The following is a 27,379-nucleotide window of genomic DNA, read 5'->3' as shown; positions in this document are numbered from 1 at the left end:
CCATCAGGCACCCCAGATTCCTTTATTCACATATGCGTTTAGATTGAGGAATAATCCCCACTTCCACCTCTTAACTATCTAAGGCTGATAGTGGAGTGAATCTAACTGGCCTTGCCCCCAAGTCACCATCATGTGATTTAAGAGGCCTGATCTTCAGGTCGCATGAGGAGGAGTGGAAATAGACTGATGGAAAGAACTCCCAAGCCCTGGGACTAGTTCCCACAGCAGGAGGGATTCATTATGCTTTGTCTATAGTAGGGATGTGAGAAGGCATTGTTTGCCATTCCGCCCTGTACTTGTCACATGCAGTGCTGCTTCTGTTCCGCTGCAATTTGTCTTCTGCAAAAAACTATGCTATTTGTCTCACTGTTGACTGTGGCAAAATTGCATACATTATTTAAGTTATGCCACCATTACATTATTCCACGCCATTCATTTCAACGCAAAGGAAATACAATGCAAATGGGGGGGAAATCATAATCTGTTCCATATTATTTGCGGACTGAAAGCAACAGCAAATGCCAACCCTATCCACTGGATCGATTTCTGTTCTGCACATAGGACAAATAAGGAAATTTTGACAATTTCTGCTCCCATGTCTATTTTGTCAGAGTTTTCTGTCCTCCCTAGTCCATAGGGCTAGCATTCTTGCTAGATGTCTTACTGGCTCCTCCTTCTCGGCTCAACATAGTGATCAGTTTGTGCTTGAAAGCCCCGGGCCCTCTTGCCTTGGGTCTGGCATGTCCCTCGCCTCTGCTCTCTGCCCCCTGGAAATCCAGCAGTTGAGGAGGACATTGGCTCTCTGGGGTAGGGTCAGCCCCTGCACCAGGGGTGGGGCCAGGATTGCTATTTGAGCGTCTTGCCACTACAGGACTGTTGTCGTAGATAGGCGATGGCTCACTCTTGATGCTACCCTCAGGGGAGTCTCTGGATAGAGGGCCTGGACAGAGGGCCTGCTGCTCCAGAGTGCGCAGGTTCTCGTAGAGATCGTCTGAGCGCTGCTGTCCTTCCTCTTTGGGTTCCGCCTCTGTCTTGCTCAAGGGCTCGGAGTGGAAGCTCTTTCCAATGGAAGCATAAATGATGGGTGATTCAGAAGCCTCAGACTCTGGGGAAACCGAGTGGCTATCACTAGCAGGCACTGTTGAGAACCCCATTTCCGTAGTTCCCTTTGGGGCTCTAGCATACAGCGGTTGTGTTTCCTCTAGGCTCTCCATGCTGGTGGGCCACGGCCAGGGCCCTGCTTTCTGCACACACTCTTGGGCTGGGGAAACCCCAGCTTTCTTGTCTCTCTCCAGAAGCGTGGCTTTTTGGTGGTCTATGGCAGCTGAGACAGCTCTACAGATCTCTGCAGCCCGGACTGTGTTAAAGGTAAAGAGGCCCTCTCCTGAATCACAGCGGCGCCCTGCCTCAAAAGAGAATACAGTCTGGAGAGAGGGGAAAAACACACAAAGGTATTATCTTAGGGTAAGCGTTCTCAGACTTTTGCCATCATGAATGTCTCTGTTCAATTTTCTCAACAGCATCTAAGACGAAGCAAACAAAGTTGTCTGGTGGTGCTCAGAGACAGATCCAAGAAAAACAGATTAGATGAAGTCAGATCACTGGGACTTCTTAGCCCCAGACTATAGCCACATTTACACCAGATATCCCACATTTATTCCACTTTAAACAGTCACGGCTTCCCCCAAACAATCATGGGAAGTGTAGTTTGTGAAGGGTGCTGAGAGTTGCTAGGAGACCCCTATTCTCCTCACAGACCTACAGTTCGTCAGAGTGGTTTAGCAGTCATTTCCTCTTCCCATAAAACTCTGAGAATTGTAGCTCTGTGAGGGGAACAGGAATTCTCTAAAAGCTTTCAGCCCCCTTCATAAACTACACTTCCCAGGATTCTTTGGGGGAAGACATGACTGTTTAAAGTGGAATAATAGTGGATTAAATGTCTGGTGTGAATGTGGTCTATGATGAGCAGTGGCTCTTCAGGATTTCAGTCAGAGGTTTTTCCCTGCTATGTCACCCAAAATCCTTTTTAAACTGGAGATGGCAGAGATTGACCTGGGTCCTCTTAGACTATCAAGAGATGCCTCATACTAGGCCAGACTCAGGGCCAGCACTACCATTAGGCCAAATAGGGTGGCAGATGCTAGGGGTGGGGCAGCAGACAGCTGTCATTCCTCTGAGTCCCTTACACTAGGCTGTCCTGCGCCCCCTAGGTTGGACTGCTGCCCCCTGAGGTGCGGTAGAGGATACTGACCCATTGCTAGTGTTAAAGTAAGATCCAACTGACAATCCAATTGGATTCTGTACATGGAATGGGCAGGCCACTTCTTGTCCTAATGCCCCAGGCAGCAAAACGTCCTTGGCTAGCCCTGGCCAGACCATTTGTCCATTTAGCCAAGGATTGTCTACTCTGACTGACAGCACCTCTTAGGCAGATAATATTTCCTATCACCTTCTACCTGTTCTTTTTATTGGAGATGCCAGGGGTTGAACTTGGGGCCTTCCCCATGCAAAGTATGGAATAGCTCTACCTGGGTCTAATTAGCATGTGTGAAGAAGTCCCAGAAGGAGTTGGCAACAAAGAAGGGGTGGGGGAAAATACACTGGCCTCCAGTATTGTCAAATCAAAAGAGGGATGGTCACTTAATTTCTGTATTCAAATGACTGGTGAAAAAAAATAATGAAAGGAATGTAGGAGGCTGCCTTATCATGAGTCAGACCACTGGTCCGTCCAGCTCAGTACTGTCTACTCTGACTGGCAGTGGCTCTCCAGGGTTGGGGGAGTTTAGCAGAGATATGATCCCCTCTCAGAAGAGCTGCAGCATGCTAAAGAAGCATAATCTGATGAGTGACATACTTGCTATCCCTGTACAGGGCTGCTTATTTTAAAAGTTCCCTGTGGTCTGAAGGCCTGCTAACATAGCCCACTGGGAATGATGTCACTCTCTGTCCCCACTCCCCAAGGTGCAGGACAAGACAGGATTCCCTCCACTCTTGATGCTATTCCTGAGTATAACTAGTAGAGGATTGCATTTTCTGGCCTAAACAAGGGCTCAGCCATTGAAGGAGGAAGCAAACACATACCTCCAGACTGGGTTACTATAATGCGCTCTATGTGGGGCTACCCTCGAGATTGGTCCAGAAGCTGCAGCTGGTGCAAACTGTGCCAGCGAGACTGCTCACTGGATCAGGTTATCACCAACATGTCACTTCGCTACTGAAAGAATTGCACTGGCTGCCTATTAGCTGCCGGGCTAAGTTCAAGGTCCTAGTTTTTGTGTACAAAGCCCTATACAGCTTGGGACCAGGATACCTGAAAGACCGTTTTATCTCTTATATACCCAGTCGATCACTGTGCTCTGTAGGTGAGGGCCTCCTGCAGATGCCATCTTATCAGGAGGTCTGTTCCACACAACATAGGAAACAGACCTTTAGTGTAGTGGCACCTATCCTTTGGAATTCCCTCCCCTTAAATATTAGACAGGTACCACCTCTTATCTTTTCAGTGCCTGCTGAAGACCTTCCTCTTTCAACAATCCTTATCCCAGTCTGCATCTCTGTTGGAATTGCTTTTAAATATATTTTTTAATCTTTTTTTAAAATGTTTTTAAAGCTTCTTAAAAAATGTTTTTAAAGACGTTGTTTTAATATGTTTTTAATGGTTGTGTTTTAATATATTTTGAAGTCTGTTTTTATGATGTTTTAAAGTGTTTTTAGTGCTTTTGTTTGCCGCCCTGGGCTCCTACTGGGAGAAAGGGTGGGATATAAATCAATCAATCAAACAAACAAATAAATATAATAATACCTTTTCCTGGCCAAATCTTCGGAGGAAGGCATAAGGCCAAGTATAGAGGGCTTGCCCAGAGTGCACATCTTTCAGCACCAGGTGCTCAGGTAAAGGCACCATCAGGTAGTTCCCTTTCAGATGACATCTGGCAGAAGCCTCTGTTGGGAACACGGCCACTGGGAATTCACATGCTGTTCAGAAGAGATTGCAAAAAGTCACCAAATCCCTCAAAAGTCATGGATGTCCTCAGTTTTAATCCTCCCATTCCCAATGGCTCTGACCCTCAATGTTTGACCACTATGAGAACAGGATGCTGGACTAGATAGGCCATTGGCCTGATCCACCAGGCTCTTCTTATGTTCTTATGACCAGTCTGGCTTTTAAAACAAATAAGAAAAAAAAATCAAAACTGCACAAATGTGTACGGTTTGCGAAACTCAGAGTAAATAGATGGGCATGTATTTGCTTATATTGTAAATTACATTCTGTTCATGGGGAGGAGCAAATCTATAGGGGAGGAGCAATTAGAACTCTGGTGGAAAACTGATTCGGAATTCTGAAGAGGATCCCATGTTTTTGCTGCGCTTCTGCAGTCTCTGCAGAGCCCTGACTGCTGGCTATTCCTTAGTAACAGTCCTTGCTCTCCTAGGATTATTGCTAGAAACAATCTGGTTTAATTTCACCAAGACATCTTTAGGACTGCTTCCCCTTCTGTCCCCCACAATGCTATCTTAACTACTTTGTCTGGTGCAGAATGGTTGGAGCGTAACCTTATTTTTAAACTGCTCTGTTCCTGCAAGCAAGTAGCCCCCATTCTGGTAGAACATCTGCTGGTGCCTATTAATCCTCATCCTTCCAAAATATGACTCCCTTTCTTGTTTGCCCCTTGGTTTATATGGTGTGACTGCACTATAGAACAGTGTGTGAACAGCAAGGAGAAACTTCTGTCTCATAGGCACATACAGAGCTCTTCATAAACCATTACTCTGTTTTACAGAAGGTTCTGCCTTTCTGCCTCTCATACAGTACTGTAATCAAGTTGTTGAAAGGGATGCATGACTCTCTTGAAAAGAACTTCCAGCCCACCGGCCTAATCCAACCCACCAGGCCTATCCCAACAAGCCTCGCCCATCTCCCAATCATCCCACGTCATTTTCTTTCTTGTTCCATCATTTTATGGCTTTTACTATTAGTCGCTTTACCATGACTAATGGCTCAGCTGGCACATGTACTATGTTGAACGATGAGAATCTAACCATTATTTTTGGTAAACCACTTAGAGGTACTGTTTACAATCAAGCAGTATATATATTTTGTTAAATAATGTAAAATAAATAAATACATTAGACTGAGGAGGAGCCCTTAAAGAGCAGACAGGGATCTCTTATCTCCAGTCTTAGTGCAGAACACCACAGCACTTGAGATTGGAGATAAGAGTGAAAGACAAAGTTCACTCCACCTTCAGTGCTAGCATGTGGGCTGGGGAGAAATGCTGCCTTTTTCTCTTACCTCCAATTTTAGCACTAAGATCAAGAGATAACATTGGGGTGGAGAGGTCCTCTCCAAAGAGCAGGCAGAAGGATATTTCCAGCTACCCTAGCGCCTGAGTGGAGAGGGCTAGGCATGCTGAATGCGTATGCGTGTGTGAATGTGCAGGCCCTTGTGCCAGTATGTCTGGTGTGTGAAAGTGCACGTAATGGGGCATGCAGGGGGGAATAGAGACATTTTTCTTTTTCTTTCCTTTTTTTGTTGACTTGCTCCACCTGCTTTTGTCCCACCCACCACTGGGAAGCCCGCCCCCTGATGGTTGTCCAAGTTCAAATCTGGCCCTCAGGCTGCAATAGGTTCCTCACCCCTGATTTAGCTTATCATATTTTTGCCACCATGGGGATTGCCCTTTGGATTTTCTTCCAGAGGTGCTCAAAGGACTGGGACCTGTACAGCAGAGATGGGGAATATGTGGCCCTCTAGAGGTTATTGGACTACAGTGCCCAGTAACCCAGAGAACTGGAGCTGATGAGCGCTGGAGTTTACCAGCAGCAAACGGAGGGCCACATGTCCTCCACCGCTGCCATATAGCGTCCGCAGCTACACCAAAGCTCTTTACAGGCTTGGCTTTCCCAGGACGGCCCCTCTTCTGTCAGCTGCCACTTGCACTCAAAGGCGGTACAAGAAACTAACATCATGCACCAGGTCCTTCGCTCCACCCCATAGGCCAGGGCACATACTTTCCTGCCAGGATGAGTAGATGGCATTCTCCTCCATTAGGGGCTGTGGGCTGGGAGCGCTTCCAACTGTGCTGGACGGGGCAGGCGTTTTCTGTGTGCACCAGAGCAAAGAGAAAAAGAGGCCAGGAGAACATTTCTCACGTGAAAACATCACAGAAACAAAGAAAGGCAGAGGGGCATGGGCCAATGTTTGGATTGTTCTTCTGAACTGCGACCTGAACACAGGGCAAGTTAACGTACCCAAGAACCCTTAGTCCACTCTGGTCAGCAAAATACACTTCTAACTTTATAATTCTTACAAGCAACTGAAGCCACAGATCTTCCCATTCAACCCCCGCACCTCCCCTTCCCCTTCCCCTTCTGTCTCATATCCATTAGATTGCAAGCCTGCAGGACCAGACCTAGTTAACTGCTATTTTGTAAAGAGCTTAGTTGCTAGTGCTACATAAGTAATAGTTCCCCACAAGCCGTTTTGGCTCAGCCTCAGTTTTACTGTCAGTGAAGTTCCCATCATTAACAGAGCACCCTTCCTATGCAAAGAATATCACAATTTTATTGTCTTTGTCATCTAACCCTAGAAACCAGACTGTTATCTTCTTCAGTTTACTGACCTAGAGACAGGCCATATTAAAAAACAGAGATTGTAAAACCCTTTGCATAGTAAGGTGGTAATCCTGTGCAAAGTTACCCGGCAGTAAACCTCAGTGAACACAGTGGGACTTACTTCCAGGTAAATATGTATAGGAATGTCCTAGAAACCCAAATTCTTATGCATTCTTGCTTAGAAATGTGTCTCATTAACAACATTGAGTAACATGGCTTGGGAACAAGCTGCAATTACCTTAAGACAGGTATCAGACCATCCCCAGAATTTCCAGTGCTTCATGACTATCTGCATTCCCAGAATATACCTTAAAATTTTTGCAAGAGTATATAGATCCTTACATTCAGAACCAAACCAAAATAATACAACTAATTAAAATATCAGATAATAAGTAAGTGGGCAAGGAACATCAGCCTAGCAGTGTTGTTTAAACCCCCTAGGATAATCATGGAATGTTAGAGTTGGAAGGGATCTTGGAGATCATCAAGTGCAACTCCCTGGTCAGGGCCAGAATCAACTACAAGTGCAACTACAAGTCATATGTGGAAGCAGCAGCTTTAGGCTGAGTTTGGCTGCCAATAAGATTCTGTATGGCCATGTGTCCAAGAGGAATCTCCCTGTTGTTCGGCAAGACATTGGGTCCTCCCACTGAACGAAGATGTGACCAGCTCAATACCTGAAAAGCCAGCTGGCAGATACATTCGATCCACTCATCTGCTTGATGTGCTGCCAGCAAGCAGTTGCGTTCCATCATGCACACAAAGAAGGCTGTTGTATCCTTGGGTGAGCTGTGGTCGCCAGCCTTTTCCACAGAGACACAGTCTGAGAGGCGGATCACCTTCCGTTCCCCCTTTCGCAAGGTCGCCTTCTCTGCTGCAGCACCTTCACGCCCTTCAAAGTACTCAAGTCGGGCAATGCCAGAGGGGCTGTCAGCAAAGAGCTGGGCCCACACTTTCCGCCAGATCTTCTGTGAGCAGAGGCAAAGGGTGACAGAATGCAATCAGGGAATATGGTCTGGATAACCGTAGTCCACACTGGGAAATATACACATAGGCAGCAGTAATAGGAAAGGAGCTCTCTAACGTTTGGGCAGAAGCATTCTCACAGAAAGAAGCTAGTTACCCAAGCAAAGATATCCTCCTGGGGCCAAATTGTCCCATGGACTACTTGCCAGGAGCAGATGGAAATGTATGAAATCAGAGATTACAGAGAATGGTTGGGATTGCTTCAAGGCATTCTTAGGCACTTTACTGCACAGTGCCATCAATCTGCATATATTGCACGCATCTGTGGGATTGTCCCTAAAGTATAGGAATTTAGCATCTCTCCTCCAAGCCTGCCACTGAAATCTTCTAAAGCAAGTTTCTAAACCTCATGGATGTAGAGGAAAGCCTGAATATGTGTGTGAAATGTCTGGCAAAATTCTCAGCACACCAAAAAAGACAAATGTAAAGCTGGCTGCTGGTAGTGGTTTCAAAGCCCTTGGCTACTATACTGGCCCTTTCCTCTTGCAGCAATGTGAATCTCTACCTTTCCCCCTTGTTCCATTCTTTTTCAGTTTCTTTCACGACTGGGGCTTAGCAGTAGAGTAAGCGAAGCACAATAACTAAATCTTCCGATTCCACAAGCATGGTGTCCACTGTGGGTCCACAAATGTGGCCACCAGGTTGCCAATGGAGACCAAAAATATAATTTTGGGTGCTTCTGGGCTTCCCATAGACATTTGGTTGGCCACTGTGAGAACAGGATGCTGGACTAGACGGGCCACTGGCCTGATCCAGCAGGCTCTTATGTGGCCTGTGAAAGAAAACCTCCAGTATAGTCTGCCATAGAAGTAATCCTCTTTAACCTGGCCTTTGACACTGAAGGTGTATATTTTTAGGATCAATCCTTTTTTAAAAAAAGTTAAGTTGTTTTAAATTGTTTTTAATTTTTAATTGTTGTAACCTGACCTGGGGTCTCAAGGTTAGAGTCTGGTAATAAATTAAAACAACAATGGATTTTTAAAAATCCTGATACCAATACATGCAATGTAGGGTGCAGCTTTTTCCTCAGATGCTTCGGCAGTGGGACACATAATCAGATTGGAAAGGTTATTATAAGTAACCAAGCACACACAAAACCTTCTTCTCTGCTAAATCCCCTTACTGGGCAAGAGGTACATAAAGGGACATACCTGGTCTCCGTGCAACAAATAGTAAGAAAGTCACACTGGCTGTAAAAACAATGGTTGGCTTGACTACCAAGCCCTGCCAAAATGTATTGTCTCCAGGTGACCTCAATGCAGAATTTGGTTTTCTTTTCTTTTTTTTAAGGGTTGGTTTGTATAGAATCTTAATAGCCAGGAGAAGGAAGTTTTCACCAGGACACAAGCATGCAAGAAAGGCATGAGTTACCAGGGGCAGATACTCTGACTATCTCCCAATCTATTCCTGTGATAAGAAGGGTTTGGAAGGCGTGCAGCACCACATGCTGAAGAAATCCACAGGGCTGCTTATCTGCTCCCTCTACCTCTACACCATTTATTTTAGTCAGGGAAGAAGGATACTTTCCTAGTATAAATGGGGTTGACTATATAGCTACTTCTGCAAAGTCAGGTTTGCTGAGTAGCCGGTAATAAAACAAGATAGTAGGTCAGCAATACAGCGTGAACTCTTTAGAACCTAACATACGTCAGCTACAAACACTTTCACTCTCATTTGCCACAAGCAACATGGCTACAAGCAGATATGGAAAGGAACTTTTGGGATCCAGATTTCCCAAGCAATGTGTGGTGGATGTAGAACAGTGGTTAAGAACATATGCTGGGAGCCAGAAAGTCCCCACTTCAACTCTTAGCTTGTTGGGTGACCTTAGGCATTAACTAAACCGGTGTAAGAATATTGGCCTACTTTACAGGGTTGCTGCCAGTCTCACTGAGATAATGCAAGTGAAGCTATTTGGACATTTCCAAAAAATGTGAAAATATCAATGTCTGGTTGTGACCACCTTTCGGCATGGGTGCTATCACTTGACATTTGTTAGCCTTGTATCTTAAAAGGCAGGTGACTGAAAATGAGAGAATCACTGAGCCATTTCTTCTCAGTGACCTTGCCATATCCGCTGCACATGGACAGGCAGCTGCATGAGCTCTAGCCCCAGAGCCAAATCCACTCTTAGGGAGCCAAGGCTATTCACTGGCACCTGCAGCATGGCAGTTGATCCGAAAGACAGAGAGAGAGATTCAAGTCAGTCTCCAGCCCCAAGAAATGGGACACAGCAGCATGGCCATCTTGATCAAGCAAGACCCTTGATGACAAACTTCAAGTGCCCCAGACTGCAAGTGCCCCAGTTCTCCAGGGTCTTCCTCATAGCAGGAAGGAGGCCAGGCACCGGGGTCCCCACTGGGGCCAGCCCAGCACACTGAGGGTCATAATGGCCGATTCAGACCAATCCTGCATATTCTGTGGTTTCTCAAATCTCTTTCAATCACACATACCCATTATCCTTTCTTCATGCACACCAGTTAATTAATACAGCATTTTAATTTATCAATTTATTTACATTCAGAGACAGCCTAACTTTGGGCTGTACACTTACAATAGCAAAACGTGACAAAGCAGGAAGTGGGAAACAGATGCAGGGTGATTACAACTACTGCAGGCACCATCTTGCATTACAAAGGGCATCATCTCAGGCACTACAGACTGCATGGCAAGGGCGAGGCAACTGCTCCCCTCAATTCAACTAGACTCACAACAGCCACTGAATCTATACACCTCTACAGCAAAGGTTCCCTGGGAATGCCCCACCCCACCCCCAAATCAGACATCCCCATTTACCTTCCCAAATTTGGGATGCTGGACATATAGGATCCCATCTTTCACAGGGCACTCCATGGGACAGGATCCGAAGAGGCAACCCAGGGAGAAGTGAGGCAGTCTGCAGACACAGTGAACCGTTGTGGCTGCCACAGGGATGAGTCAGGATGTACGATAGCACTGGTGACTTCCTCTGCCTGTTGACTTCCTCTTTGGGGCCTGTGTGCACATAGGGAGGTTCAACAGGCAGAGGAGTCCCAGGAGACAAAGACGCTCCCAGGGGACTTTTGACTTGGTGAGCGTTGGTGGGTAAACAGAGCTCTCTTCCTGCAGCTGCAAGGGTAACTCTTAGAGCAGGGTGGCTAGAAGCACATGACATGGCTAGAAACAGACAGGTGGGGCCCGCAGAGCAAGGCTGAATGTCTTCATTCAGACGGGGGTACATAAAACCTCAGAAATGGCTACTGGGGGAATGGAGCACAGTGCTTGCCCAATGCTGCATGACAGCAGCTGCTGACGCAATGGACTATTGCAGGACTGGCTGGCTGACTTTCAAGTAAGAAGTATTGAGCCTGCTTAAAATATGCTCCCTACAAATTGCCCACCCTGTGGTGCCAAAACCAAGTCCCTGCAGAAAAGTAGCTCAAGGCATCCTGTATTATATACATCTCTCAATCCACAGGAGTTGGGAGACAGAGCAATGTTCATCTGGCGTCAAGATCAGCAAATGCCACAGTGATGAAGCAGCAACAGGCTCCAAAAAGGGGAAAAGTCTACCCTGATTCCTTTCCTCACTCCAGCTAGCGACAGGAAGCTATAGAGGGAGTGGCACTTGAGAGAAGCTGCCTTCCAAAGCAGCAGCAAAGTCCATTCCCTTGCTGGGCTGTGGCCAGCCGAAAGGCAGAGGGCACTCAGAAGTCCATGGAGCTGTGTGCCAGGTAGTCTTTGCGCCCGATGTTGCTGACTTGCTTAGTCTGCATGGCTTCCAGCTTGGGGCAGTCTGTGATACGATGGCCCAAGCCCCCACAGAAAGCACAGCCCCTCTCTCCTGAAAGAGGAAAACAATACAGTGTCATCCAGAGCTCAGGTCCTCTCTTTGAGGCACAACAAGAGCAAAAGAACGTGGCAAGGAGAGGTATCCTTGGATACCGTTTAGGGCCAGGGCTGGGGAACCTGTGGCCCTCCAGATGTTGCTGGACTCCAACACACCCATAAGCCCCCATCAGCGATGATGAGAGCTGGTTTCCAACAACAAGATGCCTGGAATTTGACTTCAAAACTTCCCCTTTTTGTAGAAGACAAGAAATAGCCCTGTCCCTGGCCTGGTTTTCCTGTCTGATAGGTGGCCCTTTGATCTTCTTTCTGAGGCCACTGACTAGATAAGGTCTTTCATGTCTTTTGAAGAACTATGACCAGCATTTTTTCAGGAGGCCTTTGCCCCAATCTGGCTGTGGCCGAGGCTGAACTGTCGCTCCAGTGAAACCACCCCACCCTTCTTGCAGGACAAGATGGTTGCCTCTTGCCCTGCTCCATCTGAACCAACCACTTACCTCCAATATCCAGCATGGATTCATCGCCACAATGCAACACTTGCAGCACAGGTGGCACCTTCTGCTTGGCCTCCAGCAGCAGCGCCTTCAGGTCCATAAGCACAGACTCATCTGGGAACCAAGAAGCAAGTTAGAACAGACACAGGCCGGCTTCTCAGGCAAAGCACAATCCATTTCAATTACAGGAAGTCAAGTGAGATTGCCTACGCAGAAGTGAGTAGCTGTCTCCATAAGGAAGGCACTCACAATATACCCAAGCCACCCACCCACAATATCCTGGCTCCCTGGAGTATTCTATTTTCAGCAGTGACTCATGACAGCATGCCTCTGGCTGACTCTTCAGCAGGTCCATATGCTACTAGGGTTCAGCCCCACCAGCATGGCTCACCAATTCCACACCCTTTACACCCCCACACAGCTAACACCCACCCACCCATAGCAGCCCCTCTCAGTTCCTCACCACAGGCTTTGTTGATGAAGGTGGTAGCTATGCCAGTATTCCCCGAGCGGCCTGTACGCCCAATTCGGTGAACTAGAAAAATACATACATGTTATGTATAAGTAAGACAACCAATCAACTAAGGAAGAAGCTGTTAACTGTTTTCAATTCCTATGCTCTGTGCAGCAGCAATCCTAATTTATCCAAGCCCACTTCAGTACTCATGCATGGCATATGTATATGCCACAGAATAGCCAGCCACATTTGACTGGTTTATGCTTCTTCAGCCCACAAAGCTTTCTACGTATGCCAGAGGGTAGCTCCTTGTCAGGAGAAGCTCTTCACAATGAAGAGCCTGACATTGATTTTATGCCTTCTACGTTAAATTTTACCTTTGTAGTCCCCTTTGGTACCACTCCCTATATATGTGTGTGTGTGTGTATTGTATTTTAATTGTATTTAAATTTATTTTAATGCTTTTGTGATTTTACTGTTTACAATTTTATTATGTATGTGTTTGATTTTATTTTTGTAAGCCGCCCTGAGTGCCCTATTGTAGGGTAGAAGGGCGGGATAGAAATATTTTAAAATAAAATAGATAAATAAAATAAATGCAAGAATCCTACCAGAGGCATCTAGCCATCCAAGCCAAGCTAGCTTTTTCTATACCACCCTGGGCTCCATCAGCAGGAAGGGCACGATAGAAATGGAATTAATAAATAAATACCATAGTTTTCTATCTCCTCAGGCATGTCGTAGTTGATGACATGCTGGATGGCTGGGAAGTCCAAACCTTTGGATGCAACGTCAGTGGCAACAAGAACATCCTTCTTGCCATCCCGGAAGGCTTCAATGGCCTTTGTCCGCTCCTCTTGGTCTGCAAGATGAAACAGAGTGTGATGCAGCTGTGGTGGGATTTGCCATCACCCATAATCCAAAGGCAACAAGAGTTTCCATTCAAACACATTATTCACAATCCCATGACAAGAGGACCATTGTCCCCACAGACAGATATATGAAGAAAACAGCTCCACAAGCTTCTCATCCTCCTCTCATTTCTGATAGCAACATCTCTACTGTGCAATAAAGGGTGGAGTGGACAGAAGTGGGAGACTACTATCCCCGGAAGGCTACTTCTTAGCGGGTTTAACACTTTAACACAGTTAAAGTATGCTTCTAGACCAGAAATATAGGGCCAAATTTTCCACTGGACTGGATAAATGTGCAGGGACAATGTGCATCATTTTTCACCAAAACATTCAATTCCACATCTGTTCTTATCAAAGGCTGCACTGTGAAAAACATCGGCCTTCTCGCTCCAAAGCTAGGTTAATAAGTTGTCTGGAGGACAATGGGATGCCACAGACAATATCAAGCACCTTTAAAGGCCTGATAAGTCCCTTCAGCTCTCTTCTAATTTGACACTTCACACCCTACGGATGCATATTCCACAACAAAATAGAACTGCCTTTGGATTAGTTTGGAACTGGGTGTCTTTCCACTTCACTGACCAGTTCCCTATATTAATGAAAGGGGAAGGCAGAAGTTGAAGTCTAACCACGGCAAGCCAGTAGTTCTGTTACATACTCAATTCCTTCTACTGTGTTTGCAGATTGCTACAAACTTGTGGCATAGATGTGCTCTCCTTTGATAAAAAGAATGCATTCAAATCAAGACTTTTATTTATTTATTCGATTTATATCCCACCCTTCCTCCCAGCAGGAGCCCAGGGCGGCAAACAGAAACGCTAAAAACACTTTAAAATATCATAAAAACAGACCTTAAAATACATTAAAACAAAACAACTTTAAAAACATTTTAAAAGCTTTAAAAACATATTTTAAAAAAGGGTTAAAAACATATTATTAAAAAAACCCACATATTAACAAGCAATTCTAACACAGATGCAGATTGGGATAGGTCTCAACTTAAAAGGCTTGTTGAAAGAGGAAAGTCTTCAAAAGGCACCAAAAAGATAGCAGAGATGGCGCCTGCCTAATATTTAAGGGGAGGGAATTCCACAGGGTAGGTGCCGCAACACTAAAGGTCCATTTCCTATATTGTGCAGCAGAATGAACCTCCTGATAAGATGGTATCTGCAGGAGGCCCTCACCAGCAGAGAGCGCAGTGATCGGCTGGGTATATAAGGGGTAAGACGGTCTTTCAGGTATCCTGGTCCCGAGTTGTATAGGGCTCTGTACACCAAAACTAGAACCTTGAACTTGGCCCAACTTTTACTGACCTTTTCCACCATGTATGGCCACAGCCTCCACACCCTTAAGTAACAAGTATTCATGGATTGCATCCACATCTGCTTTCTTCTCAGCAAAAATAAGAACCTGCCAAAGGAAAGCAAAAAGACCAAGATATAACCAGTACCTTAAAAGAACGCACTTTAAACCCTCAATCTAAGCAAGGTTCCTATCCCAATTCCAGAACCATAATGCTGGAACAATCACTTTGCTGCTTCTCTATTATTTATTTATTTGATTTAAATCCCACTTTTTCTCCCAGTAGGAGCCCATGGCAGCAAACAAAAGCACTAAGAGAACTTTAAAACATCATAAAGACAGACTTTAAAATATATTAAAACACAACAATGTTTTAATGTATTTGTATGTTTTTATTTTGTACAGCCAGCCAGATGGGTGACTAATTAATTTAATAAATAAATAAATAAACCATTAAAAACATATTAAAACAAAACATCTAGAATTTCTTGCTTCAGCAGGCCAGGTTCAGGCATGCTTGCCTCTATGAGAGGAGCACTGAGAATCAGAACGACAAGACTCTGGGACTGACCACTGATACTCACAGGTGGTGGGGTCTTCTGTAGACATTCAAGCAAGTAGACCATCTTGGCTTCCTCCTTTACATACTCTACTTCCTAGATATAACCAGAGAAAAATGGTGAGAATCACATAGTGTTTTCAGTGTGACAAAAGGCAGGTAGGGGTGTGTAAAAGTGAAAGCCACAGACCAATTGCTCAGGGCTCAGAAAAACTAGTGCAGTGCAGGGTTGGGATGAACTTAGGAAACATAGATTAAAATTCCTATGTAGCCATGAAGCTCAATGTATGATTTTGGTCAAGTTATTACCTCTCAGGCTAACCTGCTGAATAGCACTGATAGCACCGTTAGAAATAAGAATAAATTAGGTGAGAATGTTAAGCACATCCCTCAAAAGAGCTGTAGATAAAAGCATCACCATTATTTGGGCTACCTATACAATTTAAGGTGGGACAGACTCTCTCAGCCATGACACACCTGAATGACATCTAGGCTAGCAGCTCCTGCACGTCCCACGTTGATGGTGATAGGCTTCACAAGAGCACTCTTGGCAAAATTCTGGATCTTCTTGGGCATGGTGGCACTGAAGAGAAGGGTCTGTCTCTGGCCCTAAAGAAAAAGCCCAATGGGGAGATGGGCAACTAGGAACATCCATTTTTATTTTGCTACACCTGCAAGAATCCCTGGGATCACTGAGAAATGGGTCAGTGAAATTGTATGCATAAAATAGGCTCGCCATCTTCTTACACACATATGTAAAGCTCAATATGGACCAAATTTTGCACTGTGCAAAGAATTTAGCATGCTGAGAATCTCAGCTTTCATGTCTAAAAATTAACTTTCTAGCCCTTATGGGATGCAAAGACAGGCCTGAAAGGCATAAACAATGCCTGGCAAAAGTCTCAGTAGGTGGGGGTGGAGCAGAAGGGAATAGAACAGGACAACAGAACTTCCAGTGATCAGAAGAGGTACTTCAGTGTCTTGCATACTCCTTGCCCCTTCCCATAATTGGTAAAAGCAGCACAAATCATGCAAAATGTGCTCCATTTGCACTATGTACAGAAGTCATAGGAGTCAGCTTTTCATGGCAAAGAATGTATATGTGTCTTTGCAACAGAGTTTCAAATATAATCAGACCAACTTTGCACTGGAACAAGTAGCATGCAGAACTTGAAGAAAGAAGATCTTACAAGATAAACACATACGGGGTCATAGTAAGTTATTTGACCATATGCTCTTCCCAACTCAGTGGTTAACTGCTAGAAAGGAGAAATTTGCCAAGCCTCAAACCTGTCTGGAAATTGGACCATCTAACCTCAAAGCCTTATTCCTCCCCCCCCTCCCAATTCCAGATATAAGGCTAAATTGTAGCTACTTAGCTACAAGATAGAGGGAAAGGCTTTTATTTATTATTCCTTTGTAAGTTCCAGGGCAGATTACTATATCTGAAAAAAAGTTCCAAGGCACAGCCCAAATGATCCCCAGCTCAAATTAAGCCATGGTCCCAGGACCAGCCTGCAAATTTTCATCTAGACAGGGAAAACATAGCTGTTTCCAGAAATAACAGAGCACAAAACAAGGAAAGTTCAAGCAAACCAGAGGAGTTCAATTTGCCCAGGCAAGAGAGCACATTGGCCATGCTTCTGGCACAGGAAAACACATGTGTCAGGGTGGAAGGTAATCACACAAGTGCCAAATTCATTGGGATAAAATCTGAAGCCCAGCCTGCCCTGCTTGGTACCTTGAAGTAGGAAAAGATGGTGCGAATGTCTCCCTCAAAGCCCATATCAATCATCCTGTCAGCTTCATCCAGTGCCAAGTAGCGGCAGACGTCCAGGCTGACCATCTTCTTCTGCAAAAGATCCATCAGCCGGCCTGGGGTTGCCACCATCATGTGCACACCGCTGTAGGAAGAGAAGGAGTCACAGCTGTAGAGGGCCCTGTTCTGGTAACATTCACATGAAGAAGGCATTCAGCAGTAGCAGTATGGCTATTCACCTTTGAAAGATCTATATATATTGTTGCCTCGTCACTTTTAAACTCTTCCCTCTACAAGCATAGAACTTACTGCCTTAAGGAGTGGTTAGACTGAATACTACTCATGGGAATCTGGCCTGTATTTCAGACTCACTGCTTCAACAGAAAGGGCAGCAAGGCAGTAGCCCAGAGCAACTCAGATATAGATATATATACAGATGTAGATGTGTGCCTGTTTTGTGTGCAATAACAGACAATTCAATTGTCAGATCAATTTTGTTTTTCAAAAGGGAAGGTTTTGGAGTGTTAGTGCCAAAAATAAAGTAATCCACGACACATGATGGATCTACAAAGTCCTGAAATAAGCAACAGTTTGGAATTGGAATAAAGTAGCATTCCCCAAACTGGTGCCTTCCAGATGTTTTGGAGTCCAACTCCCATCAGCCCTAGCCAAGATGGCTAATGGTCCATAGCATCTGGAGGGCACCAGGTTGGAGAAGGCTGGAAAAAAACATAGGTGACTGACAAGAGTAGGGAGGCCCTGCTTTTTTAATACCCACACAAGGAGAATAAGCAGCTGCAACTCCCAATGCTGCTTTATTTGCCCTAAAAGCTGGCCTTACTGTTTGATGGTCTCCATCTGCTCTTTGACAGACATGCCTCCAATGCAAAGGGCGCAGCGTAGGGCAGGCATCCCATCCTCGTGCAGAAGACGGCAGTAGTACTCAAGGATGCCGTGAGTCTGGCGAGCCAATTCCCTCTGCAGAAACAAAAAGCGTACTAGTCAACAACTACAGCCCCAAGGTGGTTACTACTTGCACCTCTTTTTTGTTTTTGTTTTGTTGTAACAACCATTAATCCCACCCACTCACCCACACATGTCCAAGCACGTGCATAAAGTCAGTTAAGCACAGGGCGAGTGACTTACTGAGGGGCAAATGATAAGGCCGTATGGCCCTTCTCTCTTGGAAAACGGCAGCCTTTTCTCCTGCTCCAGGCAGAACATGATAACAGGAAGAGTGAACACAAGCGTCTTGCCAGAGCCAGTGAATGCAATGCCAATCATGTCCCTGCCAGAAAGGCTGTGGGGGGAGAAAGGAGCAATTGAAGGTAACTGTTTAGGCTAGAAGGAAGGGGGCTACTATAGGAAGGATATGCATTAGATGGAAGGGGGAGAAGGAGATTTCCCATTACTGCCAGCTACAATCTTCTGCTCTTAGGTGCTGAAATGTGGCATCAAGCTAAAGAGTCAAGGGATCCAAATCACAAACTATGGCAACACACAGAGAACTACAGTGTTGGTTTGAAATAAAGTATATTTCTAGGCTTAATGGCAACAAAGAGAAGGCTGGAAATGTATGAATACCTTAGAAGGTTTCGGGGCCTGGGTGGGGTTTCCAGTAGCCTAAATGTGGGGACCACTTCACTCAGCAAAGGGCCCAGGCCCTCTGCAGAGCCCTCAGTCCCAGTTTTTACTCATGACTTCCATTTCTCGGTACATAACAAATTCCAGAAAAACTCCTAAAAATATGAAACCAGAATACTGTGCAAATCTAGAATCACAGAGTTGAAAGGGACCTTGGGAGATCATCCATTCAATCCCCTGCTCAATGCAGATCTCTACAATGCAGGATGCAACTACATCATCCCTGACAGATAGAAACCCAGCTTCTGCTTAAACACCTCCAGCAGAGCAGAAGCCACTATGTCCATACAGTCTGTTCCACTGTCAAACAACTTACACTGTTAGGAAGTTTCTCCTACTGTTTAGCTAAAATTTGCTTCTTTGCCATTTACACCCATTGGTTCTCTCCTCTGGAGCAAGAGAGAACAAGTCAGCTCGTTCTGCATGACTGCTGCTCAGTTACTTGAAGACTGCTACCATGTCTCCCCTTAATCTTCTTTTTCTCCAGGCTTAAGATATCCAGCTCTTTCAGCCATTTATCATAGGACTTGGCTTCCAGAACTCACCATCCTCTGGATCTCTACTTTGTCAATGCCGTTTTTGAAATGTGGCACCCAGAACTGGACACAGCATCCCAGATGTGGCCTGACCGGCACAGAACAGAGTGGAATGATTACTTTTCATGATCTGGTCACTATGCTTCTGTTAATGCAGCCACATAGCTCTGTGAACTCATGCTCAGTTTTTGGATCAACTGAGACATTAGATCTTTTCACACGTACCACTGCCAAGCCAGGTCTCCCTCATTCAACACTTGTGCCATTGATGTTTTGCACTTAAATGCAGGACTTTACATTTCTCTCTGTTAAATTTCATCTAGCCTGAAAACATGGTTTTGAATTTTGATTCTGTCTTCTATGGTGTCCATTTACTATAAGTTACTATCACTGCAATGACAAATTCCAGAGGGGCAGCTACATTAGCTTACAATGGCGCCTTAAAAGGCTTTTCACGTCTATTATGGCATAAGCTTTAGTGGCACAGTCCACTTCATCAGTATTTGATGAATCTTATGTCATTAAAAATGTAAAAAGTCTTTAAGATATCTTTGCATAGATCATAGTAGTAATCAACTGCTATCAGGGAAAGCTTAAAGATATTTGCAGCCCTCACATGGTAGGAATCCCCTGTATCTGAATAGGGGTTGGTTGCTGAATCCCCTTCTTCTTCAGGCCTCGCAGGATTCCTGTGGAAGAATCGGTCATACGTTAGTAACAATACCCCTAGAACAAGGGTGTGACCACTCAGGGCACTTCTCATGCTTATTTGTAGCACCGATATACATACATCTGAGTACACCATACATGGATACAGATTGCGTCAACTATAAAATACATGCAAGTGATGGTAAGAAGAGGAAATTGTGTTTCCCACTTGCAAGAACTGAGAAGGAGAAAGTGACATAACACATGCACTAGACCTGTGTATATTTTGGATTTTGCTTCGTGCCTAAAAGGTAGTGTGAGAAGCAGCGCTTAGAGCAGGAATGGGGAACCTGTGGTCCTAGAAGTCGCTGGCCTACAACTTCCAGCATCTTCAACCATGCTGGCAAACCCACAACATCTGGAGGGTAATAAGTTCCTCATCCTTGCTTTAGGTAGGCAGAGAGATCAGCTGGACAGCTTGCAGCCCTTACCTCTAAGCTCAAAGTATGATCAATCCCTTAACTTCCCCATGTGAAACAAAGCCCCTCAGAAATGGTTTTCTTTTTTGTAATTATCACCGTAGTCACTTACCAGGTGGGAATTTCATCTCTTTGAAGCTTTTGATAGGGGGTGGAATGCCTTCCCCCTCCACGAGGATATGGTACTTCTTACGCACACGGTCATGCCGTGCCTCCGACATAGCCAAGATGTACCGGGGAGCCTTCCAGCTGGCAAGAGAACGCAGTGAAATATGAGTAGGGAACAAGAATTCCAGACTGAGGACAGTCACACTGAAATGGGATGGTACGAAATAAAACACAGTTATCAGCCAGAGACAGCTATGCACGTGCTGAACTCTCAACAGGGTTTTCTAAACAGCGATCCTGAGAACAGTACTTGAGGCTGCATGGGCTTTTCACAGAGAAGAAAGTCGGCAAATCCATGCCGAGCTGTAGGATAATAATAATAATAATAATAATAATAATAATTGTTATTGTTATTATTTTTAGGCCGCCTATCTGGCTGAATGAACAGCCACTCTAGGCTGCGTACATAATTAAAATTTAAAATACACATATAAATACAATTATAACACAGCTCCATTATAACAATGGATACCACAGCTCCAGAATGAATCCGCCTTCCTGCCTGGCAATTACAAAATAAAGTAACAGAATTGCTATCTGCAGAAGCATTGATTGATTTTCTTTTTTACATTGACAAGTGTCCACTTTAATTGAAGCAGGATAATTTATAAATACTTATCCACTTGAATTCAATGGTGGTTCCAAAACATATATAAGATGCTCAAGCAATGTGAAAGGCTCACAGCCGTTTAAAAGTAAGATTCTTTTAACTCACTAATATAAAAGCAGATGCTAGTCCCCCTTTTGCTTTAGAAAATGATTGCCACTTTGCATTCCACTTGTAATGGGAATAAATGTATACAGTGTAAATAGGACATCATTCATGCCCCTTAAAAACAAAACTAAAAAGTGTGTATGTGTTTGTCAGTTTTTATCACATTGTATGAAACTTGTTCCTTTGTACCTGGAATGGTTACTGCCACTAATATAAAACAATTACAAAGTAACAGAGAATAAGGTTCTCTGGTCAATACCCATTTATTCTCAGCCCCAGAAGGGTACAGCCTTTCTGGAAATGTCAACCTTCAAATGATTGATAAAAGATTTCAATGGAATGCTGACAACACTAGGACATAAAAGTTTTTCCATCCGTGATTAGAATGTAAAATCCTCCATAGTTAATATCTTCCCCTAGTTCTATTCTCCCTTAATTAATATCATTTTAAACATGGCTTGGCCTTTCTTGGTCAATTTTTTAAGAGTCACTGCTGCAAGACCTGGAGTGCAATGGCAATTCACTGCCATTTAATTTGCAATCTTCTTTATGCTAAGTGCTATGAAGTAAACGGGCTCTCAAGTCTTTTAAGGAATAGTTCAATGTCTTTTTTCCTATTAAGTCAATATTGGCATATTACAAGTAGAATCATCTTGTGACACAACTTCAAACTCAACATGCCTCAGAAGCTTATTTAGACCAGGAAAATCTGTTGCCCTCCAGTTATTGTTAGACTCCAACTCCCATCAGCTCCAGCCAGTATAGGCAATGATCAGGGATTATGGGGGTTGTAGTCCAACATCTGGAGGATCATAGGTTTCCCCATCCCTTCTTTTGAGACATCAACTGCTTGTCTAATGCTATAGTTTCTCTCTCAAAGTGAGCATAATGACTGCTGAAGTCTATGTTATGAATGGCACAGCAGCCAAAAACTACCCCTAATTTGGCAGAGTTAAGAAAATCACACACCACACCAATATCGTCAGTGCAGAGAGCCAATGAGTTCATAGCATACCATCATAGCATACACTGTCTTTTCTTGGGGATCTTAGCAAGAAGAAGTGTTCCTGACATGCGTTTCCAGAAGAGCCCCACAAAAGCCAGAGCAACATGTAAATTGTACTGGTGGCATGCAAGACCTACCTGGTTTTAATGGGATCATCATATGTAATACCCTTTGCCATTTCCTTCACAGACATCAGAGCTGCATGAGAGGAAGAAAACTATCAGTGAGCCCTTTTCAAAGGGAAGGAACATGTGGCCTCATCATCAGTCAGAGCAAAAGGGAGAGCAAAGCAAAGGATGCATAGAGGATTGCTCTGCCACATGGAACATTGGCTTTATTTGTGATGACAACAGAGGTGGGAGGCACTGGGATCCATCACATGGCTTGTGCTTGAAGTCATTAACTGTTGCTTCCCAGTTGAAACATTTACATCTTCCTCCACACCACCACCTCTGTCCAGTATCAATAGACTGTAAACATCCCTGGTAAAATATTTCCTGGCACTCACCTCGTCCTTCTGCCACACTCTCCAGGATTTTCTCCTCTTCCTTCAGTTGCTTCTCTTTAGCCGACTCTTTACGTGCTGGGGAGAATAACAAAGTAGTCAGTTGTACCCTTTTAGTCCAGAACCCCCTCCTCACATATAGATCAATCTGAGTATGCCAGCTCTACCTTCTGCTTTCTCCTTGAGGTGTTGATGCTGGTCAAGGAGGCTGACGTTGGATTGTGGACCCAGAGGAATGTCATCTTCATCCCCATGATACTCACTGCCGCTGTCCCTTTGTTCCTCCTCCAACACCCCCTTACGGCGCATCTGCAGCAACTTTTGCAGCTAAATATATAGAAAAGAGATAGAATCAGGAGCTTAGAATGACCCACTGGAACTGAGGCCTAACTGCCAGTCCCCTTACATCCCCTTCAGAACTCTCCCCAAGTCTTGCATTCTCAGCAAAATCTTTCCTGGATCACTCCACCCAACTTCATCTTCTCCATGTGTCCAACCACTTCTCTCTCTTAACACATTTCCATGCTACTTTGCAAATCCCTAATTTTTCCTTTCATCTTTCTTTTCAATCTCAGCCACTCCACAGCAAGGTACTCACCATGTGCTGCATGCAGTAAAGACCATACTTTAAAGAAAATCAGAAATCCATTGTAAAGTTCAATGAAAGCCAACATACAGAACAGAGACAGGGAAACTGTGGCCCTCCAGATGTTGTTGGACTACAATTTCTACAATCCCTGACCACTGGTGATGCTGTTCGAGTCTGATGGGTGTTGTGCTCCAACACCGTACGGAGGATTACAGGTTCCCTATCCCTGATATAAGAGAATTAAGTAATCTGCTTTAGGTGGCATAGAGTAGGGTGAGGAACAGATGAAGACAGCAAGACTTTTTAAAGAAGAGGGTGTGGTGCCATCTGGGCTCCACTTCAGGCAGCAAAATGTCTTGGGCCAGCACTGGGTATGATTGAGTCAAAGGCAAAATAAACCATCTCTGAATTCTACAACATAGTCATTTTAAAGGTTACTAGAAAGATGAAAAAACCCTACCCATCTGTCCATAAAATCCCTGTCACAAATTGCAAACATTAAGATGCTTTTTGCCCCTGAACTACCAAGATCTCTGTCCTGGGACTTGGTCCTATGTATATGGAAAAGTATTACAGAGGGGAAGCAAGGAGTTCACAAAGGAAACTGCTACCGGGCAGCAAATCAAGAAATGCCTTTTCAGAAATTAAAGGCAGATTATGCAGGAATCAAAAGGAATGAGAATGTAATGCTCTTCGAGTAGATCCATTTAATCCCACAAATCCAGGGGCAAAAGTGTGGTGAAGAAAACAGGAATGCTGCCCAAGGAAAGCAGAACGGACATAGAGAAAGAGAAGAAAATAGGGTAGGGTGGTTTATGTCTTGTAAATATGCTGTCTTTTATTGGAATAAAATTAGTTTGTGTAATATAGAAGCTCAAAATGACATAGAAATCATGACAGCACCACCAGCGATCATCTAAAGAAAGCACAAGTTTGTACAGGTAGAAATGGGGTATTTTTAAAAAGGCACACCAAGTACAAATAATAAAATACACTATATTCACTAGCAGAAAATTTCAGGTGCTTATTATGTATAATCTGGATTTTTAGCTGTTCCCCTTCCTTATCATATTATAAGAAAACAGGAGTCACACTCTGTTCAGTAAAATATTTAGTATACTAATACCTTACTCAAAGTTGGCTGTAGGAGAACAATGTTATGCTGTGGCAGAATCAAGTCTGGGCTTAGTAGGACAGGAAGTTAGTATCTATTGCTATGTGCATTCTTAGTGGGGCCTCACAATATACTGTAATAGCCCCATTGCCTTTTAATATTATGATGTCCGCAGAAAAGTTGCTGTTGTGCACCTGACCCTACCCATGTAATGCATGTTCATTGAAGGAATCAAGTTACTGCTTGAGAGGGTAGTTAGCAGGGAACATAGCTTTATACCTTGTTACTACAGCTGCCTCAGTACTAATCACTGGTACTGGTAATCAACTTTCAACCACAGTCATTCTTTTTAGGAATAAAAGTGGCTACCTGCATGAGCCCCTTTAGGCTAGCGGCAGCCAACATGGTGCCCTCCAGATGTTGTTAGACTTCCAACTCCCATCAGCTACAGCCAGCCTATGGTCAGGTGTGATGGAAATTGGAGTCTGGAGGCACCACATTGGTCCCCTTGCTTTAATTTGGCACAAGAGGAGAAACCTGGGATTAAATTTTAACCAGAAGGCCCCATCTAGGAACACAATTTTTATCAATAACAATGGTTGACACTGTGGCAGTTTAAATAATAACCTTAACAATCATTATAAGCGCCCCTAAGGACATACAGAATAAGTTGCCCGCAACTTTGAGTAAGTACAGCCTGATCCCACACTGATGGCCTCAAAGGACAGTGAAAGTGTGGGAAACCTTTGGCCCTCCAAATGTTGCTGAACTACAATCAGGGCTGGCACCAGGTATGACTGGGCCCTTGGGAACCAGACTGCCCCAGGCCTGCATCGGCATGCTCCCTAACACCCTCTTCCGATGCAGATGGAGCAGGCTTAAATAAATCTGCCCACCCCACCTATCTCCCATGTCGCCATGTCAGCGTGCTAGTGTGTGTTCACCTGCCAAGATAGTGGCAAGGGTGTCAACCTCTTAGGGATACCCCCACTGCTATCTTGGGTGAAGGCGTGCATGCATGCACACCACGCTAGCACTCTGATGTGGAAAGTAGGTGGGGGAGGCAGGCCTATTTAAGCCTGTGCTGTCTGCATTGGGATGGGCGTTTCTTGGGAGGAGGGAACTCTTGCTCCACGACCTGTGGCAGCATTGGATTGGTGGGCCCCACGAACTGGTGTGAATCATAGAGCAGGAGCTCCAACCTCCCAGCCTGAGGGGCTCCTGAGGGTCACAGGGGCCCTTGATCAGTGTCTGACTTGGCCACCTACTGGCACCAGGCCTGACTACAACTCCAATCAGCCCCAGCAAGCAGGGCCAATGGCTAAGATGATGGGAGTTGTATCTCAACAACATCAGGGCCAAAGGTTCAGCACACCTGGCTTACAGGAAGGGCTGACCTGCAGCATCTCTTCTCTTTGGAAATCAACGATTAGCAGAGGTCAGACCAAAGGCTGGGGCAGCCAAAAAGCCAATCAGGGAGAAACCCTTAGGCTACAGTCCTTAGAATCAACTCCAAGGAATTCAGTGAGACTTTTTAGTGATCAGGCTGCAGACTAGACAGGCAGAGAGGGAAGGCGACATTCCCTTTCTCTACCACCAACTCCGTCCCATCTCTCTTTACCATTTGCTGCTTCCGCTGCTTGACGGGTACATAAGGCGCATAGTCGTCGTCGTTGTCATCATCCTCTTCCGCACTGGACAGGCCTGATGTCTCTAATTCATTGTCGTGCTGCCTCTGTGGGAATTAAAAGATCCGAGTCACTCGCCGAGAGAAGCTCCCTTCTCACCGGGGAGCGGAGATCTCAGCCGTGTGTCTCAAGCGGGGGTAAGGGGAAGCACAAACCACAGGTTCGCTCTTTACCTTCCTGCCGCTTCCGGCCTCCATGTTTTCAACGTACGTCACTCGCTCGGCCTCTTCTCTCGCGACAACACACATAGAGCCAATGAGAAGATTTACTAGGTCCGGGCACTTGGGCACGTGTCTGGAAAGGCCTCCGTCGCTTAGCAACGACACCCACAAAGCAGCGTCTTCGGGTTAGGAAGGATGAACGCAAGACGGCAAACGCCGAAGGACAAATTTAGCTAAAGGAGGAGAAGGTGACAAGAGAACTCATTTTCAGGTTGCAGTGGGCTGGTGATCTCGCCCAAGAGGGTCGTTCAACATAAGGGCCGCGGCGTTGTCAGTAGGAGGGAGTTTGTTTGCTGGCTAGCAGCCTTTAATAAACCCATTCGATTGCTTGCCTTTGTTGGTTGGTGGGAGAAACGAGTGAGGCAGTTTCTCTCTGCTTTTGGCGGCGTTCCTAGACGTAACCACTGAGTCCCATTCAGTGCAGTGGGGTTTACTTCTGAGAAAACATGCATAGGATCGCGCTAAGTGGCTTGATACCGAATTTCACGTGCTCCGTTTCTGTGAAAGCTCAGCGCGGAATCGCGCTTGTTTGCTGGTACTGGCCGTGGGCGCATGAAAGAACATGTAATGAAGCGGGGTTTGTGTGGGGAGGTGGCGATGGCTGGAAGTGTATAGAATGCTACAATTAGTTCGGTACAATTAGTTGAGAAGCGGCAGTTGGGAGAGGGTCCTCCTGGGCAAGGAGTGCCTTCGGCACCTCCCCCACCCCTCCTCAGCTTTGCAGGGCCACCCAGAGGGTTTATGGGGCCTGTGTGATGTTTGGCTGCTAGCCAGCAAACAAACTCCCTCCTACTGACAACGCCGCGGCCCTTATGTTGAACGACCCTCGGGCGAGATCACCAGCCCACTGTAACCTGAAAATGAGTCTCTTGTCACCTCCTCCTTTAGCTAAATTTGTTCTTCGGCGTTTGCCGTCTTGCGTACATCCTTCCTAATCTGAAGGCGCTGCTTTGTGGGTGTCGTTGCTAAGCGACGGAGGCCTTTCCAGACACATGTCCAAGTGCCCGGACCTACTAAGTCCGCTGCGCCCTACCAGGAGACCCACTCCAGTGTGTACCAGGTTGGGTAGCACTATGAATTCTCCTGACACTTCCACTTACAGTTGCCAGTGG

The 27,379-nt window shown here is 45.2% G+C and overlaps 2 protein-coding genes across 2 annotated transcripts; both read right to left on the bottom strand.

Moving 5' to 3' along the window:
- Positions 1-8: 8 nt before the first annotated feature.
- Positions 9-10,514, bottom strand: DOK3 (docking protein 3). Its single transcript, XM_061617614.1, has 5 exons — positions 10,438-10,514; positions 7,293-7,583; positions 6,013-6,103; positions 3,803-3,975; positions 9-1,424 (listed from the first exon to the last, which is right to left on the bottom strand). Exons 1-5 carry the CDS (start codon positions 10,492-10,494, stop codon positions 627-629), a joined length of 1,410 nt encoding a protein of 469 aa, XP_061473598.1. The 5' UTR covers positions 10,495-10,514; the 3' UTR covers positions 9-626.
- Positions 10,137-26,308, bottom strand: DDX41 (DEAD-box helicase 41). The gene is made up of 17 exons (XM_061617613.1): positions 26,220-26,308; positions 25,980-26,093; positions 22,823-22,982; positions 22,659-22,733; positions 22,288-22,348; positions 20,374-20,510; positions 19,751-19,823; positions 18,101-18,254; positions 17,796-17,932; positions 16,937-17,099; positions 15,673-15,804; positions 15,221-15,292; positions 14,648-14,744; positions 13,133-13,282; positions 12,427-12,498; positions 11,967-12,077; positions 10,137-11,464 (listed from the first exon to the last, which is right to left on the bottom strand). The coding sequence occupies exons 1-17, from the start codon at positions 26,292-26,294 to the stop codon at positions 11,328-11,330; spliced, it is 1,920 nt and encodes a 639-aa protein (XP_061473597.1). The 5' UTR covers positions 26,295-26,308; the 3' UTR covers positions 10,137-11,327.
- Positions 26,309-27,379: the final 1,071 nt, after the last annotated feature.

Source organism: Rhineura floridana, chromosome 3 (genome assembly GCF_030035675.1).
Source record: "Rhineura floridana isolate rRhiFlo1 chromosome 3, rRhiFlo1.hap2, whole genome shotgun sequence".
In the NCBI taxonomy this organism is placed as follows: domain Eukaryota; kingdom Metazoa; phylum Chordata; class Lepidosauria; order Squamata; family Rhineuridae; genus Rhineura; species Rhineura floridana.
The sequence above is the reverse complement of the archived record's forward strand: the minus strand, read 5'-3'. Positions and strand labels throughout refer to the sequence as shown.

Excerpts from the sequence above, each read along its gene's own strand:
- DOK3 (XM_061617614.1), bottom strand. The coding sequence starts at position 10,494 with ATGGAGTGCCCTGTGAAAGATGGGATCCTATATGTCCAGCATCCCAAA. Across the intron at positions 7,584-10,437 it reads AGCATCCCAAATTTGGGAAG|AAGATCTGGCGGAAAGTGTG; the intron begins GTAAATGGGGAT and ends CTCTGCTCACAG. Across the intron at positions 6,104-7,292 it reads TCTGCCAGCTGGCTTTTCAG|AAAACGCCTGCCCCGTCCAG; the intron begins GTATTGAGCTGG and ends TGGTGCACACAG.
- DDX41 (XM_061617613.1), bottom strand. The coding sequence starts at position 26,294 with ATGTGTGTTGTCGCGAGAGAAGAGGCCGAGCGAGTGACGTACGTTGAA. Across the intron at positions 18,255-19,750 it reads ATACAGGGGATTCCTACCAT|CCTTTCTGGCAGGGACATGA; the intron begins GTGAGGGCTGCA and ends CTCCCCCCACAG. Across the intron at positions 17,933-18,100 it reads GCCTTATCATTTGCCCCTCA|AGGGAATTGGCTCGCCAGAC; the intron begins GTAAGTCACTCG and ends TTGTTTCTGCAG.